Source organism: Rattus rattus, chromosome X, assembly GCF_011064425.1.
Source record: "Rattus rattus isolate New Zealand chromosome X, Rrattus_CSIRO_v1, whole genome shotgun sequence".
Taxonomy (NCBI): Eukaryota; Metazoa; Chordata; class Mammalia; order Rodentia; family Muridae; genus Rattus; species Rattus rattus.
In genome coordinates, this window is record NC_046172.1 from 120235126 (window position 1) to 120259019 (window position 23894).

Here is a 23894-nt window from a genome sequence, read left to right on the forward strand (position 1 = left end):
ACTACATTTTTGGCTTAAAGGATCTGTGGGGCTGGCTCCCTGTACACAAATGGCTTTTCACATGTGTTTGACCACCCAAGTCAACCTAGGCTGTTTGGGTCCTGCAGCCTCCCTGTCTTAGAGCTGCCTCCCTGAAAGCCAGCCTTCCCAAGGCTAGACCTGAATCAAACCACTCACTACCACAGCATAGCATGCAAGGACAATCAGAAAATACTAAACACCAGAGCCAGAAAGCCAGTTGAATGAGGTTTATTGTTTCAGATTGGGTTTGCCCCATCCCTTGAAGTTTTAGTTCCCGCGCTGGCATTGGCGGTAGTAGGCCTCCCGTTCTTCAAGGTACTTGGCCCTCAGAACCGCAGCCTTCTCCACATAGTGACTTTTGTCCGCTTCTGAACACCTGGACCACATTCTTTTGGCAGCCTTGGCCACCTGCCCCACAGTCCAGTTCGGGTGTTGTTCTTTTATCTCGTCAAAATGGTCCATGGAGAAGAGCAGGAACGAGGATGGGGGCTTCCGCGGTGCATTCACATCCCTCCTTCTTCTCTCCCTTCTCGGGCCGGTGTAGTTTCTCATTTCACGTTGGTACCGATCTTTATCTCGCTTGGCCAGGGCTTCATACTTCTTTTTTTCCTGCTCCGAGATGGTCCGCCACTTTTCAGAACACTTTCTAGAAAATTCGGTAAAGTCATAGTAGATGATTGGCTGTTGCTCCCTCATTTGATTTCTGAAGTCCATCATAAAATGGACATATGGAGAGACGTTCACTTTCGGTCTTACATTGCTGTGTTTGCCCATGTTTATAAAAACGTGAATTCTAATCCTGCTGATTGGATAGCAGTGATTGGTCTTCTCACAGCTAGAGCAGCCTAGATAGTATCCTCCATGGGGTGAAATGTTCCCTCTGTGTGTGCCTGAGCCAGGGCCCAGCCTTTTCAGTGCTGCTGGGCATTGTTGGGTCAAAGAAGGCAAATTGTGATGTCATTCCTGAGATGACCAATGGCAGCCAAGCTCAGTCATTTACAGGTAGGCCCTCTTTTTTTTTTTTTTTTTTAAGATTTATTTATTATATAGAAGTACACTGTAGCTGTTTTCAGACACACCAGAGGGGGGCATCAGATCCCATTACAGAAGGTTGTGAGCCACCCTGTGGTTGCTGGGAATTGAACTCAGGACCTCTGGAAGAGCAGTCAGTGCTCTTAACTGCTGAACCATCTTACAGCCTGAGTTTTATTTTTTGATGTCATGAGCTTCTCAGTGAGGAATCTGGAAGGAAGAAATATCATATTATATTGTACGATCTCCCTGTGTATTGCTGACCAGATGCTCTCCTATGTGAACATGTTCATTGGAGAGCCTCAGTTTCAGGAATGCAAATACATCATTCAAGTTTCCTCACACACCTCTGGATTTCTTTCCTGTCCCACCCCCATACTTGATCTTATTCTCCTTTCCCCTCCACCTCTCCTCTTTCACCCATGTCCGTTTCTTCTGCTTCCAGCGATTATTTTCGCCCCCCCCTTTAAGGCGATTACTTTCACCCCATCCTCATTTGGGCCTTTCTGCTTGTTAATTTTTTTGCAGTCTGTGAATTGCATCTTACGTATTCTATACTATTCTATACTTTTTGGCTATTTTACACTAATTAGTGAATACATACCATGCATGTCCTTTGCGTCGGGCTTGCCACACTCAGGATGATTGGTTACCACACTTAGAATGATATTTTCTAGCTCCATTTGCCTGCAAAATTCATGATGTCCTCATTCTTAATAGCTGGAAGGTATTCTGCTGTGTGAATGAAACACATTTTCTGTATCCACTCTTCCACTGAGAGACATCTGGGTTGCTCCCAGCTTTGGGTTATTAAAAATAAGGCTGCTATGAACATATTGGAGCATGTGTCTTTGTTATATGTTGGAGCATCTTTTGGGTATGTGCCCAAGAGTGGTATAGCTGGGTCCTCAGGTAGTTCAATGTCCACTTTTCTGAGCAACCTCCAGACTGATTTCCAGAATGGTTGTACCAGTCTGCAATCCCACCAGCAATGGAGGAGTGTTCCTCTTTCTCCACATCCTCGCCAGCATTTGTTGTCCCCTGAGTTTTTGATCTTAACCATTCTGACTGGTGTGAGGTGGAATCTCAGGGTTGTTTTGATTTGCATTTCCCTGATGAATTAAGGATGTTGAACATTTCTTCAAGTGCTTTTCAGCCATTTGCAATTCTTCTATTGTCAATTTTCTGTTTAGCTCTGTGCCCCATTTTTAATTGGGATATTTGGTTTTTGAAAGTTAATCTTTTGAGTGCTTTGTATATTTTTGGTATTAGACCTTTATCAGATGCGTGATTAGTGAAGATTTTCCAATCTGTACTTTGCCAATTTGTCCTATTAATATGTCTTTTATCTTACAGAAGCTTTGAAATTTTATGAGGTCCCATTTATCATTTGTTGATCTTAAAGCATAAGCCATTGGGGTTCTGTTCAAGAAATTTCCCCCTGTGCCAATGAGTTCAAGGCTCTTTTCCACTTTCTCTTCTATTAGATTCAGAGTGACTGGTTTTATGTTGAGGTCCTTGACCCACTTGGACTTGCACTTTGTGCAAGATGACAAATATGTCTCTATTTTATTATTATTTTTTTTTTTACATACAGACTGCCAGTTAGACCAACACCATTTACTAAAGATGCTTTCTTTTTTCCACTATACGTTTTTGGCTTCTTTGTCAAAAATCAAGTGTCCATAAGTGTGTGGGTTTATTTCTGGGTTTTCCATTCTATTCCATTGTTTACCTGTCTGTCCCTGTACCCAATACCATGTGGTTTAGTCTAAAGCTTGCAGAGATGATGTCAGGCTCAGTTTTTTTTTTAATCCAGTAAATGGTCTATAAAAAACCTTAAAATAAACCTTCCAAGTTGAATAACAAAACAAACAAAATCCTCAAAAGGCACATACTGTAAAGAATCAATATTAATGACAATTTCATCAGTTGTATTCTGCTTGTGAATTGAAGAGCTAGAAGACACCATTGAGACTAAGACTAGATTCTTAATGTACTCTCCAGAGATTTGCTGATAAAATCCTGAGATGGATTCTTTCTTATGGATAGGAAAAATTAGTTTTGTAGTAATGTTTTTTTCAGGAAAGCTAGAAGAGAGAGAGACAAAGACGACATTTTCTTACTGTTTATATGATCAAGTATGTTGGTCCCTGGGCTGTAGGTAATTCAAAGCTGGACTATGGGGAAGGCTAGAGGTGGCCTCCAAGAAACTCTTTAAGTGGTTCGATTACTGTGCAGTTGTATATGGGGACAAAACACCTACTGTGGCTATTTGGGGTCACCTTTACTTGTGAGTGCAGATAGCATCCAGTGCTTGTTGACTCAGAGCGATACTTTGCTCCAGCCTATACATTGTGTAGAAATGGGAACATGAGTTTTGGCATCTCATCCCTTTCATTTATTCCATATTTACCTTGGGACAGATGATTCATCTCTTTTACCTCAGTATGCTTATTGAAGAAATAGAGAGAATAATAGTATCAACTACAGATACTGTAGCTTATCTAAAACCCTTCTTCCCAAGACACACAGATCATAAGTATAGTTCAAGGAGATATCACTGACAAAGAGAGCATCTTCAGGAACAAGACTATCAAAGTTATTAAGTCTACTTCTTTGAACATACTCTCTCTCTCTGTCTCTCTCTCTGTCTCTCTGTCTCTCTGTCTGTCTGTCTGTCTCTCTCTCTCTCTCTCTGTGTGTGTGTGTGTGTGTGTGTGTGTGTGTGTGTGCGTGTGTGTATGAGTCCCCTTTTCAGAACATAAACAGATCCTAGATTCATCTTAGTTTGGTCCTGAATTTCTGAGCATGGACTTTTTAGGTAAATGGGATCCTAGAAGACATTAGGAGACTCTGGACTCTGTATATGATGAAGGTTTACAGTTGTGAACTACAACATTACATCACCCTTTTTTGGTGTATGGATAAGGAGAGATACAGTTGATTGGATCTTTTTGTGGGTTGACTTATGTATTCTCACTAGTGGCTTTTATGCTGTCACCAGGTGATCAGAGGATACCCAGTTGACTCACATACTGGCTATATAATTCAAACATGGACACCTTCGGAAAAATACAATTTCAGACATTTGGTTGTTGTTGTTTTAGGGGATAGCTTTAAACATCATTCCTGTCCCCTAAGCATTTTGAAACAAAATAAAATGATAACTGTGTTTAAAGCCAATTATCCAACACAGGGAGATCCTCACAAATCTGCATATATGAAAAATGAACTTAACTGTATTTTGAAGGCTTAATGTATAATTAGACAGTTTCTTGGAAGGACATCTAGCCTCCAATCTGAATATTTTTGAGTTTTTGAGGGAGGATTTTGTACACAGATGCTTTATTTTTGAATAACAGTGTTTAGTCGCAATCTCTACTTGATGTCTTCCAAATTATCTCTCACTTTTTATATCACAACAAAGTCATTAATTGTGCCTGTCATCGGTGGGGGTACAATGAGACTAGGTCACACATTTTACCATTCCACTGAGATGGAGAACAACATAGGTCATGATTCTGTTTCAGAGCAGAATCCACTGCAGTTCAGAGCAAGAGCTTACCTCTATGACTTATTTATCTACAGCCAGTTTAGTTTCATCCTCAAATTGCTTTGACTTAACCAAAAAGTATGTAAGTATGTATCCTCTCTCTCTCTCTCTCTCTCTCTCTCTCTCTCTCTCTCTCTTTCACACACACACTAACACACACTCATTCTTTCTCTCTTTCTCTCCCTTCCTCCTCCTCCGTGTGTGTTTGTGTGTGTGTGCGTGAGCATGCTTGCATGTGTTCATGCCCATGCCCCTGTGTTGAGCTTGTGTATCTCTCTCTCTCTCTCTCTCTCTCTCTCTGTGTGTGTGTGTGTGTGTGTGTGTGTGTGTGTGTGTGTGTGTTTTTGTGTTCCCATGATGGCCAGAGAACAACCTTAGCTGCAAGTTCTCAAGAGCTACCCATCTTGCTTTTTGAGGGAGTCGCACATCACCTGGAACTCACTGATCAGGCTGCAGTTTAGATGCTGAACTCCCAAATTCTTAAGATAGATTTACTAGTAATGACTTGGAAATGAAGTAGTGAAGGTATTTAAAGCAATCTGAGTTACCTAAAGATTGAACGGAATAAAGATTTTATCCTTGTTTCCATACAAGCAGCCTCTATTTCACAGTCTTTCTTTATCTAATTCTCTTCATTCCTCCTACTTGACTGTTGTTGTCAGGATCACTCCACCTGCCCCAGTGAATTCTGATGAAATTCAACATCAGGTTTTCTTTTTTCTACCCTAATGACCTCGGAAGCAGCTCATTGGTGTCTTTCTTTTGTTCTATTGACCCCTATTTTACCTTTTCCCCTGGCCACTCAATTCTGCTTTCTGCCTTCCTTTACTGTCAACTCCTGTAGGTAAATTATTTTTTCCATTCTCCTAACAGCAGGTTTATTTAGAACTTGCTTTATTCTTTCATTCTATACCCTGCCCTTTTATACTCTCATTAGCTTTAATACTTACACGTAACTGACTTCAGATCTCTGTTTCCAATCTCATCCTTTCTCTGTAATGTGTTTTGTTAACAATTCTCCTGAAGTAGAAATTTAAAATAACACTAACCACAGAGAACATTGATTTTCCCCCTTTAATCCATGATTTTATTTCCTTTCTCTAAATCATTTACCTAGGTCACTCTTTCAACCAATATTAACATATAATCTCTCATTTATTAGACAAGATGCTACCTGCAATCAATACTGAGGGTTGAAGGATAGAAATTCCAATGCCAAACTGGACACTGTGATATAAGGATATGATGTGTTATAAGGATATAACATTTGAGAGGCTGATACAAAAAGAAAATGAATTCAAGTTTTCCTGGACTACACAATATGTCTCTAGAACAGTAACAAGAAGAAACAAGCAAACAAACGAAAACCAAACAAATTCCAGTCTATGGAAATGCATAATTTCCTTATGTAATAAAGAAATATGCACTTATTTGTGCAAGCAGCAATGTGTGTACAGCCACATAGAAGTACTCATTTGGCAAATATTGCTCGAGGCTGTCTAATATAATGTAGGTGTTCCTCCAAGCACTAGGGACACTCTGAAGTCCTGGCTATTTACTGATCACGTTCATATGGGCCTGTAGTTTAGTAAGGGACTTAGAATACAAATACAAGGTAGCATTAAATGTCACACAGTCATTATTTAGTCACAGAAGCATAAGGCCCCAAAGTGAAGCCTGCCTGATGCTCTGAGTTATTTAGGTTGGTTTTTCCTAACATGTGATGCATGTGTTTAATCCCAGCACTTGGGAAGTAGAGGCAGCTGGATATCCCGGCCAGTTTAGCAAGGTCTAGATCAGTCAGGAATATAGAGTAAAGCCCCATCACAAAACAAACAAAGAACCCAGAAGAAATACTGGTGCTTTCAAAATTTTTGCAGTTTGTCCCACGATAAACACAGTGGAGTACTCTCTGGGGTTTGGGTTCATAATATGATTGGGTAACCTTAACCCATGTGATCTGAACTTGTTGCAAAGTATTTGTTTCCTCTGAATCCAGCCTCTCCAGTGTTCTGCAAGCTTGTCTAAGAGAGAAACATAGGTACAGTGGAGGTCACAGTGAGCCCTCCCCTCTTTTCTGCACCCACTGAGAGAGAGATAGCCTAGTTTTGTATGGAGGTGATTCCTTAAGCAGAAGTAAAGAAAGACATCAGTCTCACCTTCATCTCCATCCTTAAAAGGCACAGTCTATTTATCTCTCTACTCACTGATGTTTAACCCCTATATTGTGGACTTTCCTCCACCAGTGTCTTTTTATTTCCAAGCTAGAGTTGAGGAGGAGTGAAGACATAAAATCTCTGTTAACAGATTGATATGTGTGAATTTCTATAGATTTTTTTTGAAAAGAGGATGTGCTTCCACAGACATAAATGTATAACAGGCATTCAGTCAATGCTTGTGCACTGAACAAATGATTTATATATTAAGAAAATCTATGCAAGAAACTGCCTTCTCAAAGAACAAACAGTAGTGGATGCTCTAATTCTTACATACAAGAAACAATGCTAATTGCACCCTTATCCTGGTCAGATAATGCTTTATGGATATTATCTTATTTATCAACTCAATGTGATATTATTTCTTTTCTCTTTCAAGGACAAAAGTCTGTCAAAATGAGTTTAAATAATTAGCACACAGTGTGAGTTTGTCAAGGCAAGAAGTCCAAGTAGGACTTCAAAACTTAGCCTCTGAAACACCGTTGTTGCCTACGCTGAAGGCTGAAAGACTTCTGGAGACATCTAAACCCACAAGTATGCCTTGTGTATACCCAAACAAGGCATGCACTGCATAGGCGCATCTTCACATTTATTTAACATTCTTGGAAGATACAGACAGAGCACAAAATAGTGAAATAGTGGCTGTCAAAAGGTAGTCACAAAGGACCAGTGCAACTCAGAAGGAATGGCATGAATGAGAGTTTCTTAAGTATTTCATTATAGTAGTGTTTCTATAAATCAATGAAGGTGGTACTATCGGTCTTTAGAAGCAAGTAAAGACAGTTTCAGTGCTTGTTAATCTTAAAAAGTAAAATCTTAAAAGAAGCAAAGTCCTGTATGTTCTGTTCTCTCCCTTCAGTTCTTGCAAAAAAGAAAAAAAAAGAAACAAAAAGAAAAAATATGAGCACTCAAAGATTTAGATGATTATTCGACAGTACTGGAAGGATAGTAATTGGGAAAATATTTGAATTTAGCACTTGATTCTTTTCAAGCTGAAGGAGCCTATATCCTCATGCTGCACATATTTAGGTACGTTCTGCTTTTATTTGAAAAGTCCTGTGGGCAGTATCGAATGGTATATGATCTTAGTCTAGTCTTCACGGATATAACCTGAAGCTAAAATGAAGAACAGTTTTGTCAAAGCTAGAGCCACCATTTTATGTGTAGCTTCTCAGCTTTAAATCAATGTTTACTATGGCTCTAATTCTTATTTGTGCTTAAGACCGCGAGCAAGAAGATTTCAATTTAGGTAAGCTCTTGCCCATTGAGTGGGTTAGCCACAAATGCTTCTGTAAAGACTATAATTTGTTAACTTCAATTTTATTGCTACAGGGGAGAAAGACTGCTTAGCTTTGCCTGATGAGGAAGCATCCTTCTTTCTTTTCCCTAGTCTGTCTTATGTGCTACTCAGGGAAGGAGAAAAATGTGGGAAATGACTGCCACATACTGTTTCAACAGGCTAGGCTCCAGAGTAAGATAGACTTTGTCTCTTAGTCTTAATGGCTATTTAACTTTGGTAAGGCACAGAATGATTCTTTGTCCACATTCTCATCTGACTGATGTAGATAATGACTTCTGCAATAATAATAATAATAATAATAATAATAATAATATTTTAGTACCTAAGAGTTTCATACACATTTCCTTTGTCCATTTATCCTTTCATCAGTTGATGAACATCTAGGTTGTTTGCACGTCCTAGGTATCATGAATAGAATAGCAAATAAACACTAATGAACAAGTATCTGTGTAATACACAGTCCTATGGGCATATTCCCATGATTGGTATAGCTGGATTATGTTGCAAGTCTATTTCTAACTTTTGAAGAACTTCCACACTGATTTCCACAGTGGCTGTACCAGTTTGTACTCCCACAGGCAGTGGATAAACCTCCAAGTACTTTTGATTTGCATTTCCTGGACAGTTAAGGGTGTTGAATGTTTTAAAAAGTATTTCTCAGTCATTTGTATTTCCCCTTCGGATTCTGTTTAGTTCCTTGTCTATTTTTTTAAATTGGTTTGTTTTGTGGTATTGAGTTTTTTGCTTCTTTGTTTATGCTACATATAAAGACCTAGACAATCAACCTTAGGTCTAACATAGTAAAGAACAGAGGTAGGGCTCGCATTTAGTTCTAGACTCAAAAGTTGGTGCAACTTTTCACAAGAAGCGCTTTGAATCCTGAGAGGTGTTAGTGCCTTTACACACAATTCCCAGTAGATCAGGGACACTAAGAGTGAATGAAGCCCATAACAAGAGGTTGGCTCTGGCAACAGCGATAGTGCAGCAGTGTGAACAGAACCAACCAGAGAACAAACTGAAACTTCAGGAAGCATCACATTCTTGGTTTATTTTTGCACTTTCCCATTTTCAGGTGTGGCTATATTTCAATTTAGTTCTGGTCAGAGTTCTCGTTTTAATGTCTTAATGAACTGTGACTTGATATGGAAGGACAGCTTAGAGCTGTTTGTCTACAAAAATGCCTAAGCTTTCTGCCTTACACTGTATCTCACTTATCTTTAGGTTATAATTTAGAATTATAAAGACACTACTGGAAATTACAAATGCTGTGTTAGAACAATGACTGTCAACTTCTGGGTTTAACCCATTTGGGATTGCACATCAGATACCGTGCATATGACATATTTACATTATGAGTTATAGCAACAGCAAAATTATAGTAATAAAGTAGCAGCAAAATGATTTTATGGTTGGGGGTCACGTGAGGAACTGTATTAAATGGTTACAATATTAGGAAAACTGAGAACCATTGGTGTAGAATCAATCATGAGAATGGTAAATGGCTATGTATAAAATAAAGGCATCACTGGTTACTCCCTACAAACTCTATGGAGAAGGGACATTTAAACAGGGCGTGATGTTTCTTTAAAAAAAAAAACAAACACAAATATGTCTTTTACTTATTCGCTTTACGTCATGCTCACTGACCCTCCCTTCCATCCCTCAAACAGTCCATAACCCACTCCCCCTTCTCCTCTGAAAGGGCAGATTTGCCCTGGGTATCCCCACCACCTTTCACTTCAATTCTCTGCTAGGCTAGATGCCTCCTCTCCCACTGAGGCCAAACAGTGAAGCCCAGGTGGAAGAACATATGCCACATGCAGGAAGCAGCTTTAGAGATAGTCCCCGTTCCCCTTGTTCAGGACCCACATGAAGACCAAGCTGAACATCTGCTACATATGAGCAGGGAGGCCTATGTTCAGCCCCATATATGTTCTTCAGTTGGTGGTTCAGTCTCTGAGAGCCCCAATTGTCAAGGTTAGTTGACTCTGTTGGTCTTCTTGTGGAGTTCCTATCCCCTTCAGGTCCCGTATTCTCCATAAGAGTCCCCAAGCTCCAGACACAGACACACACACAGACACACACAGACACACACACAGACACAGACATACACACACACACACAAACATACACACACACACACACACACACACACACACACACACACACACACAGCACACACAGGTGGTCTTTAGTATTGAACCAGAGTCTTGTATATGCTCAGCTATTGAACTGTAGACCCTGTTCCCAACTTCTTTCATACTCATAGACCAATATAAACATTGCCATTCATTTTTGGTAGGCTTGTTGAGATTTTTTTCTTACTATAGTCATGCATTAAAGGTATAGCTGAGCAGAGTGACTCAGATTTCACAAGTAACAACTTTTACCTTTACTCTCACTCCTTGTATCAAATCAGAAGTACACAACCATTGCATATCAACTGAAGAAGGTTATATCTTTATTTGCTATGCTGGATTTGTTGGAGGCTGGGAGCAATTTGGCCACAGAGTTGTTTTTTAGGGAGGAAAACTCAGCCCCCAAACTAGATAATGTGACATGTTCTATTTTTAATGAGTTTATTTTTCAGCTTCAGCTTAGAGGTGTTGGTTCATCATTTTGATTCTTGACAAAAGCATTCTGCTTAGACACTCACTTGCCTCCCTGGTGGGTTGAAGTTTTACAAAAACATCTGTGCTAAAGTAAAGGGGATTCATATTGTCCTAGACAGTATTCTCTTGAAGGTTTCCCATAGCATCTGTAGCTAGAGGTGTCCCTGTCAATCTCATTGCTGGCTAGGGAAAAGTCAACAGTTACAAAACACGGGATCCTTTTCTGTCATACTTCTTCAGTAAAGACGCAAACCTGCTATAGTAAATTCACTGTGTCCAGTGAGTAGGCATGCTGGTATCTCTCACAGTGTCATTCACCACTGCTAACTGTTTGGAATACCTCAGGAATAAATGGTCCTAAAATTGGAGTAGGGGCAGAAAATGACCAGAAATCAGGTTATTCTACAAAACTCTTTTCATTTTATAATATATAAGGACTTTGCTTCAGAAGAAAATTAATTTTGGAGGCTCATTCCTCAATTCTGTACCTTCTTGTTATTTTTCATTTCCAATTATTAAATTCAGGAGATGTGTACCTTAGTGACCCGAGTTACTAGGGATACAGTCCTACAAACAAGAGCAGCCAGTCGAGATTTGGGGTAGTTCTACAGCCCTCGACTTTCTACTTCAATTAAAATCAGTTTGCTCAAGCTGTAATTTGAGCCGCGTGTGCACCCTGGGTCAGACTTTTGAAAAACAGCTATGGTACAGAAACAACTGGTCCTCGTTTATGATTAGGTACACTAAGCCTCATAGAGAAGTACATGGGGAAGATGATGCAGCAAAGGAAAGTTGGACTAGTTTTAGTACAAAGGTCCTTGTTCTTGAAGATCAATGTTGGAGACAACACTTGGTTTGATTTTAATGAGAAAAGAATAAAAGATTGTTAGATTTGTCCTTTTTAAGTAGCAGCCAAACATATTTTCTTTATATACTGTTGATTGTATGATTGTACATGTCCCTATTTTGTGTGTGTGTGTGTGTGTGTGTGTGTGTGTGTGTGTGTGTGTGTGTGTGTGTGTGTGTGTATGGAGAGTTTATACATGCCATGGTATTTGTAAGGAATTCATAGGATAACTTGCAAGAAATTCTCTTCTTCCATAATTTGAGTTATCATGATCAAACTCAGGTTATGAGTCTTAGCAACAGACACTCTTAAAAGAGAAATTGCCCATCGTATACCTTCATTTGGTGAATGTGTGTGTGAATGTGTGTGTGTACAATCAAGCACGTGTGTACATGCATGCACATGTAAGAAGCTACCTTAAACTTTTGCATCTGAACTCAGGTGATCATGCCTGTATGTTGGGTCTTTTTACTCACTGAACCATCTCCTCAGTTCCCCATTTGGTCTTATTTTCTGGATTTTTAAAAATCATCTTTTGAGGGAGAGCACTCTCCTGGTCAGAAATCAGGAGATGACATTTTCCCCCCATATACATATCAATGTTCATCTACCTCATGCTTGTGAACATTAAAATAAATGAAACCCTTTCATCTAATGCCTGCTTTTGCTAAAGTGAAATGTGAGAACTTAGTAGTTACTAGTCGAATTGAAGCAGCTTTCAGATGGAAACATTGCTTCATTATGGTATAAATACAGCACAGGGGGAGAAACAGGCACTTGCTGCAGCACATGTTCCACTGGGAATTTGACAAACATATTGGCTTCAATGTAAACAAGTAGTATTCGCCTAGATTTGTGAAGCTCATTAACCCTTTCAGACACCTCACTGCTAGACACCAAATATTCCACTGATTGGTGACCATTCTTTGGAAATTACCATGTTTCTGCCAGAACTGACTTCAGAAATGGAAACGGCTAATTTAAAGGACAGTCTGTATTTGTCAGGCAAGTAATTATTTGTTATTTTGTTACTGGTGATGAAGCATAGGACCCTCTGCATCATATTCTCTATCACTGCTCTATACTCCTAGCACCAGGGAATGTATTTAATATGTACCACTTCTAAAAACAAGTACTACCTGGAATTTCAAAATATAGATTGTGAATTTGGAAACAGGTATTGACCATCATTTGAGAACAAACACACACACACACACACACACACACACACACACACACACACACACACACACAATTGCTACAGTGAACTTGGGCAAATGGTGGGGAACAGTTTGCTAAGGTAATATAGGGGCAGGAGGTCATTAGTGGCTTCTCACAGTGCTAAGGAAAAGACTCTAGAGAAAAGAGGCTTAAGTGGTGTTGGGAAAAAGTAGGACATCATTGAAGAATAGGAGAGGGATTCATAAGGTTGCCTATCACAAAAATAATTGATGTGGGCTTCATACTAGCTAGATAGCAGAGGAAGCTTGAAGTTAAATGTGTCTGGGTCCGTATGATCCAGACTCTCATGGAACATATCCATTGTATAGAGTCAATTACTTTTGGTAGTGTTTTACTGGTTAACTCATTACAAATGTGAAAGATACTGGAATAAGTTGAGAATTAATGTAAGAAACATCAGCTAATGACATGGGTATAGAAATAGAAAAATCTTTGATTGTAACCTACCCCTGGATCCTGTGGTAGTGTGCAGAAGCACAAAAGGGTAAGAGTCAAAAATCACTTGTCTACCATCTTCTGTTTTGGAAACATTAATAGCTATTAATTAAATTTAATAGCTATTATTAAGTTTACCTTTTAATTTCCCCATGCTAAAATTAGGCAAGCATAGTGTTTTATATATATATATATATATATATATATATATATATATATATATGATTTATTTTTCTGACTTAATAATCCTGTGGCAACCTTAACTTTAACTTTAAATCTGCTTTCTAGTTTGAGAACCGACAAAGACTGACCAGATTTCCCATTTCCTGATGTCAAAGTGACCAATTTTCATTCTGACTCAGTCAAACATTGAAAGCCTTTTCAAGAGTGTATGATTTCCTCTTGCAGTAGGAAGAAAATTATTATTGCTTTAAGTACAGACAACCATTATTGAATGAAAGTCAGAGGTCCAAGCAGCAGAGCCTTAGTATATGAATAAACATGCCATGTTAGTAAGAAAGGAGACTAAGGTTAATGTTCTAAAAAAGAAAAAAAAAAAACCTCCCTATGGCAAAGGGTAAAAATTCGGGGTGGAATGAATAGTGGAATGGCTGTAGATTTGAGATATGCACCTTAGAAACTATCATATGTCTTTGGCTTGTAATCATGTTACATCTCAAAGAAAAGGCAGAGAAAATTCAGAAACTTATTAGGGAATTGTGGGACTGGAGTAAACCATTTCTAAGACCATTTATCAGCCTTTATCTTTGATTTGGGGCAACCACAGAACCCTCTCAAAGAAATGCTGGTGTTTTCTCTCTTCCTAAGAACAACCCACCTTCTATGGAACAGGGCTTGCTGGCAGCACTGTGATAATATTTTCCTACAAGAGAACTGCTTTCCAAAGACAAAAATGGGAAAACCTCACATATCTCAAGTTTCAGATGCTGTATATTATGACATGTGCTTGTAGTTACTATACCAGGGAAACTGAGGCAGGAGGATCACAAATTCAAGACCAGCCTCATCTACATAGCAAGTTTATAGGCCAAGAAGGGCTGATTATATGAAACCAAGTTTCAACAAAACAAAAACATTTGGTCTTTCACTCTGTAGATGCTGTGCATACAATTACTAAATATACATACCTTAGTCATGGAGAAAATTGAATTTAAAATTCTATCTCTGTATTTAATATATATATGTATATATATATATATATATATATGTATATATATATATATACAATTTCATAGACACTTCAAATAGTGCCTAAAAGCCTAAAACATGTAGAGAAGATCAAGTTGTTATCATTGTATTAGTTACAATTTTCCAATATTTTATTAATGTATGCAATTTAAAGTTATAGCAATAATAAAGTTATATATCCATTCTTTTTCTAGCGATATATAGTAAACATTTTCCCATGTTATTAAGTAGTCTTGGTAATTATATAAGTTATATAACAGTACATTAAGTACACACTTATTTGTGTGTGTTTAACTGTCTGGCTTCCTATTCTAGCATGATTAAAATGAATATCCTTGTGTGCCAACATATGCCCATGTATATGGTGGGTCCATGTGGAGCTGAGTCATGGAATGGATCATGACATTTTCTTTTCAATGCTTTTGGCACATGATAGAAACACTTTTCATGCTTCTGGAGTAGACAGTAGTTAAAAGAAAGTTAGTAAGGCTTGAAGAGGGCAAGCCATTTGCTCTTAGCTATGATAAGTTCAAGAGAAAAATTAACTTAAGCATGTGTAGAATAAATTAGTGAGGGGGTGGAATTGAGACATGAGGGACTAGAAGAAATATTGTCAAATATATTGGAATTCAATATAAACAAATAAGCTGGAGAGACAGACTTGTTAAATAAAGAATGCATCCTAGTCCACAAAATACAATGCATGTGGCTGAAGAATTGACCTGTGTAGTGGTTAATATTGTCAACTTTACAAGTTGAAAGCAAGCCTTCCAGCCCACTGTGAGGACCTAAGTTCAGAGTAACCTTTGAGAATCATTGTGAGGTATTTTTTTGATTATGCCAATCAATGCGGGATGTGTGGTCCTCCCCACACAATTGATGTGAAAAGACACCATTCCCTTGGGTGAGTATCCTAGACTATATGAGAAGGAAAAAACTGAACAGTATCATTACTGCTTTGCTCTTTGGTCTTGCTTGTGGATGTAATGTGACTAGCTGCTTCAAGTTGTATCTCCTTTACTTCCTGCAGTGATAGACTGCAACATGAAATGGTGAGCCAAAGAAACCATTTCTCCTTTAAGTTGATTTTTGTAATGTACTTTACAGGAGAAGACACTATGACAACTTGGTTGCTCCTATACAAAAATCAATGTTTTGAGCCATGGTTGCAAGACATCAAACTGAAATAACAAGTTTCACCTTTATTTACTCATCCATTCATTTATCTTTTTGGCATATATTTTTGAGTCAGGATTGTACGTACATTCATGGGTACAGCCATATGAAGATGAGAGGAAAAGCTTTGAATGTTGCTCCTCACCTTTCCACATTTTTGAGACACTCTCTCTTCACTGCTGTGTAAACCAGATTAGCTTGCCTAAAACTTCCGGAGACTCTCCTGTCTCTATTTTCCACTTTCCATGTGTATGCTGGAAAGATAAGAGAGATTGTGCTACCACGTCTGCTTTTATAAGGTTTCTGAGGATCAGAACTTAGGTATCAGGCTTAGGTAGTGTCCTGATTTTTTTGGTTACTGTTGTTGTTGTTGTTGTTAACTCAAAACAAACTAGACTTATCTGTGAAGAGGAAACAACCATTAAGAAAATGCCTTCACCAAATCAGCTTGTAGGCATCTCTGTGGAGGCATTTTCTTTATTAATGACTGATATGAAAAGGTCAATCCCATTTTTTACAATGCCACTTCTGTGCATGTGTTTCTGGGTGTTATAATAAAGCAGGTTGAGCAAGTCATTTAGAGCAAGCCAGTAAATAGCATTCCTCCATAGTCTTTGCTTCATCTTCTGCCTCCAAGTTCGTGATAGAGTTGTACCCCAACTTCTCTTAATGATACCCTATGATGCAGAACTGTATGCTAAAATAAATCTTTTTCTTGCCAAGTTGCTTTAGGTAATGGTGTTTTATCATATCAATATAACCCTATAACAAATGGTATTAGCCAGTAAGTCACCATCCCAGGCATGTAGGAACATACTTTTACTGTTATTGTGCTTCTATTAATATTGAAATGGTTCTCCATTTTGGATAGTTCGTTCACAGAAGTTAGGTACTAATGCTGGAGAAAGGTTGTGCTCTCCTCGGTACATTCTCATGGTGGAGATCCTGATGAATAAATATTAAGTCGCACTGCTTTTAGATGAATAGACATCCTCTGACGTATCAGGCACATGGTCTTTATGTTATCAATTTCTTTGTCCTGGTGAATGATTTTCCCAGACACCTTTTGAATGAAATGCTTTACTTTGTTCAAGAATTTGATCTCCTATTGCTGTGTCATTGAGATTCCCATTTAGCACACAGATGGACATTGCACTCCACCACCTAACATCAACTCGAGCACCCTTGGTTTTTCTTCTGTTATTATATTTTTATAAAAATTTACTTCAATTTTATTATAATTTGCAATGTACCTATTTAAAAGTAAATTGCTTATTGCTTATTGTTTGACCTATTTCTTTAAGAGAGTTTTGTTGTTGTTGTTATAGTTTTTGTTGTTTACATCATGCTGTAATATTAAAGTCTAAAACAGTCTCTCATACAGTTATAAAACCTTATTATTTTGGGGAACAAATAATTGACCATATGATCAGCATGAGACATTAAAGAAGATATTTGTAACTTTAGAGGCACCCTTACATTATTGACTTTGAACGTACCACTCAAGGACTAATGAACCACTTCCCTATATTCCTCACAATTGAGGGTGCTGTCATGAGGGCAGACAGGACAAAAATCATGGGGAGAGTTTGAGCTTACTTTACATCTTGTGGATTTTTGTCATAGTAAAAATTTAGTATTTTCAGCTCTTTCAGAAAGGAACTGATCTAAAAATTAAGACCAAATTTCTGGGGATATTGCACCTATTTCTACAATCTGAGTCCTTTCTTACCCATTTCCCATTTGCTTGGAGACCTTAGTAAAGAGGGGCTCACTCCCATTATCATAGGCCACACCTCAAAGCCCACATTTCTTTTTTTTTTTTATTTTTTTTTTGATTTTTTTTTAATTAACTTGAGTATTTCTTATATACATTTTCAGTGTTATTCCTTTCCTGGTTTCGGGCAAACATCCCCTCCCCTCCCCTTCCTTTAGGGTGTTCCCCTCCCCACCCTCCCCCATTGCCACCCTCCCCCAACAGTCTAGTTAGCTGGGGGTTCAGTCTTAGCAGGACCCAGGGCTTCCCCTTCAAATGGTGCTCTTTGTAAGATATTCATTGCTACCTATGAGGTCAGAGTCCAGGGTCAGTCCATGTATAGTCTTTAGGTAGTGGCTTAGTCCCTGGAAGCTCTGGTTGCTTGGCATTGTTGTACATATGGGGTCTCGAGCCCCTTCAAGCTCTTCAGTTCTTTCTCTGATTCCTTCAGCAGGGGTCCTATTCTCAGTTCAGTGGTTTGCTGCTGGCATTCGCCTCTGTATTTGCTGTATTCTGGCTGTGTCTCTCAGGAGCAATCTACATCTGGCTCCTGTCGGTCTGCACTTCTTTGCTTCATCCATCTTGTCTAATTGGGTGGCTGTATATGTATGGGCCACATGTGGGGCAGGCTCTGAATGGGGGTTCCTTCAGTCTCTGTTTTAATCTTTGCCTCTCTCTTCCCTGCCAAGGGTATTCTTGTTCCCCTTTTAAAGAAGGAGCGAAGCCTTCACATTTTGATCCTCCGTCTTGAGTTTCATTTGTTCTAGGCATCTAGGGTAATTCAAGCATTTGGGCTAATAGCCACTTATCAATGAGTGCATACCATGTATGTCTTTCTGTGATTGGGTTAGCTCACTCAGGATGATATTTTTCCAGTTCCAACCATTTGCCTCAATTTCATAAAGTCGTTGTTTTTTTGATAGCTGAGTAATATTCCATTTGTAGATGTACCACATTTTTGGTATCCATTCCTCTGTTGAAGGGCATCTGGGTTCTTTCCAGCTTCTGGCTATTATAAATAAGGCTGCGATGAACATAGTGGAGCACGTGTCTTTGTTATATGTTGGGGCATCTTTTGGGTATATGCCCAAGAGGTATAGCTGGATCCTCAGGCAGTTCAATGTCCAATTTTCTGAGGATCCTCCAGACTGATTTCAGAATGGTTGTACCAGTCTGCAATCCCACCAACAATGGAGGAGTGTTCCTCTTTCTCCACATCCTCGCCAGCATCTGCTGTCACCTGAGTTTTGATCTTAGCCATTCTCACTGGTGTGAGGTGAAATCTCAGGGTTGTTTTGATTGCATTTCCTGATGACTAAAGATGTTGAACATTTCTTTAGGTGTTTCTAGCCATTCGGCATTCCTCAGCTGTGAATTCTTTGTTTAGCTCTGAACCCCATTTTTTAATAGGGTTATTTGTTTCCCTGCGGTCTAACTTCTTGAGTTCTTTGTATATTTTGGATATAAGGCCTCTATCTGTTGTAGGATTGGTAAAGATCTTTTCCCAATCTGTTGGTTGCCCATTTTTGTCCTAACCACAGTGTCCTTTGCCTTACAGAAGCTTTGCAGTTTTATGAGATCCCATTTGTCGATTCTTGATCTTAGAGCATAAGCCATTGGTGTTTTGTTTAGAAATTTTTTCCAGTGCCCATGTGCTCAGATGCTTCCCTAGTTTTTCTTCTATTAGTTTAGTGTGTCTGGTTTGATGTGAGGTCCTTGATCCACTTGGACTTAAGCTTTGTACAGGGTGATAAGCATGGATGATCTGCATTCTTCTACATGTTGACCTCCAGTTGAACCAGCACCATTTGCTGAAAATCAAAGCCCACATTTCAAAGCCCAGTAAGTTCCTTCTTTAATACCAGGGCAATGGATGAGGATGCAAAGAAGATCTACTGGGAAGGATTTGGGGGCAATTGATACAAAAGTCTTAATGTAGGAAATTGTTGGGACAAGGAGATAGGTAGTACTTCCTTAGCAAGTTTTCAAAACCCTTGTTAACCTGGAAGCTCTTCCTCATTCCTTTTGAGGTGTGGGCAATAGACTACAGGGAGAGCTACTGCTGCTCTGTGCTGAGTCATGTACTTGTATTTGTACTTTGCCTTGCATGGAGGAATCCAAGGTTGCTTCACAATGACTTAGTTAAAATTAGCACTGTCAGAGTGCTTCTTAAAGAGTCTTGTGAAAGTCTTCTAAAATAAATCAACCTTCCTATTGGGATTTAGTCATCCTCCTTGCTCCTTTCTTCAACTGGAAAGGATTTTAACAGGAAGGTAGGGCAGCAAGATCTTTGCGGTTGTCAGTTATGAAGGTATCGGTTGTTCTGAGTCAGGCTGGTATTGTGAAGAGGCTCAGATCATAGTAGAAGGTCAAAAGTTTGAGCGTTCCACTAGCCTGTGTGCTGTGCGACTAGATATGGGTTCCATAACTTCCATACAATTCATGTATCTCATAAGTAAAATGTGGGACTCTGTGCACAATTAAGTGGTACTATTGTATATACACATTTTGATATACACAGGCTCTCAACAAATGAATACAGAAATGTTAATGTCAGCCTTTTCTATCTATCCCCTGAAGTAGTATATCTCAGGACAATATCATCATCTTCTCTCTGGTTTCCTGGATAACTGCTGCTTGTTGATTTCCTTGTGAGCCTCTGAGTACCATCACTCACCTGGAATCCTTGAGTGCTCATTTCTTCTTAATTTCCACTGTCAGAGCTCCTCCTCCATGAATCACTACTTTAAATATGGAGTGCTTACCAGTATGTTCCTAATTCATTCACCCATTAGATGTTCCCCAATTAGAAAGGATCATAGCTTTGTGTAGGATGTATCCCATATTTTCCATTTTATTCTGCTTACAGTGGGTGCTAGTTAACTTATCTGAGCATAGTAGAGTAAAACATGTCCTTTAAGGGCATTGACTTGGTTATTCAACTCTCTATGCTACAACTTTGACACAGGTAAGCACAGAATAAGTACTCTGTAAAGGTGGGGTAGAATTGAAATAAATTATGAAAATTTGACCAGTGTGTCATAAGGGTGTATTAAATAATACTTGCTACTACCTGAAATTATCCTCTTCTTTTATTTTTATTTGCATGCATGTATCTTGCTATGTTGCCTGTTTGTTGTCCACTCTATTTGTGCAATATGTTAGACAAGGACAAATTCCCAGGTAGTTCAACATTCACTATGATACCCCCAGAGAACATATAGCATATATACTTGTTCATAGTTCCATTTGTAGTATTGAGCTGAGTGATTGTGCTTCTTGTAAGAGTAAAGACTACACCAAAGAAAAAAGCCAACAGAGAAAAAGGCAAAGCCCAGTTACATAAAAGAAGAGGCAGACTACCTCTGATACTGTCCAAGCCCTCATACTTTCTCATGACTGAAGACAATACATCCCTTGGACATTACATTCATGAACTAGTAAAGTTCCATAGTTGCTAAATAAGATTTGAGTGAAGTTTCTGCCATTTGAAATCAAAAGAGTACTAAGTAATGCATCCTCTTTTCACTACATCATAGCACTTCAGGAAAATCAAAAGGAACTTTTCATTAGCAAAAGGTTTTAAATTCTAATATCAAAGTTTCCATGTGGTTATCTTTTCCTGCCTTGATCAATTTAGGAATGCAGAGATAATGATGCCACTGGAGACAGAATGCCTTGGTAATGGGAAAAGAGCACCCGAGGTGTTAGAAAGTACCGTTCCTTTAAATAAAAGAACTGACATTTCAGCTAACACCTGAATGATGAGATCTAACTAGATACGTGCTTATCTAGTTCAAAACATTCTGTGTAGAGAACACGGCAAGTAGAAAAGTCCAGAGACAGGAAAGACCTCAGTGTTGGTTTGAGAAGTGTGCCCAAGATCCATGGGAAGTTTGTCCATGCCAAGATGAAAGAAGAAACCGAGGCCATGGGGGTCATCTTCCTTTTTTCTAGAGAAATACCAGATGGGGAGTGATGAGCAGTCTGGGAATCTCGCCCCATTTGATATAATACGTGAGTAAAAATGGCAACAACAAAGGCAGTATACAATAGTTGAACATTCTTGCAATGACCTCATGAGTTAACTTGTCTGGCTGCCAATATGTCACCCAGTGGAGCTGTACAAGACAGAGTTTGCAAGGGTGTACCAGCACATCAATTAATGTAGTGCCAACCTGGAAAAGTCAGTGAATCATCCTTCTGTTTTGATCATATAGTGAAATATATTCTGTTTGATCCTTTAGTAAGTTAGCAGTACTGAAAATAAATGGATCAGCTTTTGGGAATAAATGAGCCTCTCTTATTCACTGGGGTTTAATTTAGTGATAGCTTCCTTCTTGCCCTATACAAGCTATGCACACGTCCTATCTCAGCATGGCTACCTTAGTCCAAACTTTACTCCATGGCCAAAGGGTGGTACACTAAAAGTGAAATAATTGGAAGTTGGGCCTATGGGTTTATAATACTTTAATAATCCTGAGTGCATAGAAAGTAAATGTGCCTGCTACCAAGTATGAGGAATTGAATCCCTTTCTAGGACAAATATGGTAGAAATGAAAGAACTGACACTGTTATCAATAAGTTGATCTCCATATGCATACCTCGGCATGCACATAAACACACATACACACACAAATGCCCACACACACACACAATTACTAAGAATAATTTTTAGGTGCTAATAACAAAATACAAGAGTCAAATGATACTTTTCAAATTATGGGGCATATGTTTGCGAAATCCCTTGAAATCATGTTTATTCTTCCAGAATGTAAAACATTTCTAAATCGTTAATAAGTACATGTTAACAATAAGGAAACTGTCACTTAGGAGAATTAGACTAAACTATTTAGTTCACCTTAATTTTAAAAACATACATAGGATATATTACTTGTATATATACATAGATAACTTTTGCTTCTTGGTTTCCTTGTAGGTTTTAGAGCACTACCATTCACCTAAACTCCTTAAGTGTTCATCTCTTCCTCTCGAATACCATTCTCAGAGCTCTACTTCCGTGTCTCACTTGTTTCGATGTGGAGTCTTTCCCTAGTATGTTTCTATTTTCTTCAGCCATTGGAAGTTCCACAACTAGAGTTGACCAGACCTTTTTTTGGGACGTCTTCTATACTTTCCATTCTGTCACCTTTAAAGAGGATATAGTTGACTTATCTGTCATATATATATATATATATATATATATATATATATATATATATATATATGCAGGCTGAGCGAGTCTTGAAGAATAAGCCAGTAAGTAACATTCCTTCTTGCTTTCTGCTTTACTTCTTGCCCTACTTGATTTCCTGCAGTGACTTTCCTTCATGATAGACTGTGAACTGTAAGATAACATAAACCCTTTCCTACTCCATGGTAGGTACCTTTATGACAGCAATAGAAAGAAAATTAATACACACACACACACACACACACACACACACACACACTGTAGCCAATGAATGATAGATAATTTGTAAGTTTTGGTACTCTTAATAAAAATGAGGTCCACAAGGAAGTCTGTGAGACTGTACCCATGGAATGCCTGGAAGTTGCTTTTAGACCTAAGCATAAAGTCCAGATGAGAAGATGGAGATGGTTTAGAGACCATGCCTCTAAAGACAAATATTCAAGACAAAAAAAATTGCTATGCACATTCAATGGGGTGAGTGGGTAAGATATGTAGAAAATAGTGTCCTTCTCAATAAGGTTTTCAGTACCCTATGAAAGCCACTCTGAAGTAGCTTATCTTGTATCTTGTCTTTCCAGCGATCAGAATTTCTAGCATCATTGGAATACATATATATATATATATATATATATATATATATATATATATATATCAGAACACCACATAAATATTGTAAAATATATGCTGTAAGAAATGTGCATAATGAGTAGAATTTTGAGTCTTGCCACAATGATCCTTGAAATACTATTAGGTGTATTCACATATCAATGCACAAGATTGCAACCAAGCTATCCTGTGAACATTGCCTCTTTTATAAGTCACAAGATAGGTTTCTTCACCTGAAGCCAAAAAGACACTTGGAGAAACTATACTTGCGAGATCTTTTTACAAAAATACCAAGGGAATTTCCAATAATGGCGATGAAATTGTATACAGGGGTGGTTAAAAAGGTATGCGTAGATGGTTGGTTCTATGTAGTATTGTTGATGGAGTAAGTTCATAGGAGTATCTCCCATAATGCATGACCCAGTAGCATCACAGAGAAGGAGAATGGTGTACCTTAGAACTGAAACATTTACATACTTGATTCTATACTGCAAAACATATTCGTAGCAATTCTGATGAAAAAAATAAATATTCTTATTCATTTCAATTTTTATTAATCATTTCATTAACATATACCTTAAATGATACCCCACTTTCCAATAACCCCTCCATAATCCCGCTATTGCACATTCGCCCTCTCTGCTCCCTCCTTCCTCCTCTTGGCCTCTATGAGGTTGCTCCCCTACGCACCC

General features: G+C 38.5%; 1 protein-coding gene across 1 annotated transcript; it reads right to left on the reverse strand.

The window, feature by feature from the left end:
- Positions 1-239: 239 nt before the first annotated feature.
- Positions 240-795, reverse strand: LOC116889321 (high mobility group protein B4-like). Its single transcript, XM_032890444.1, has one exon. The coding sequence runs from the start codon at positions 793-795 to the stop codon at positions 289-291; it is 507 nt and encodes a 168-aa protein (XP_032746335.1). The 3' UTR covers positions 240-288.
- Between the last annotated feature and the right edge of the window lie 23099 nt (positions 796-23894).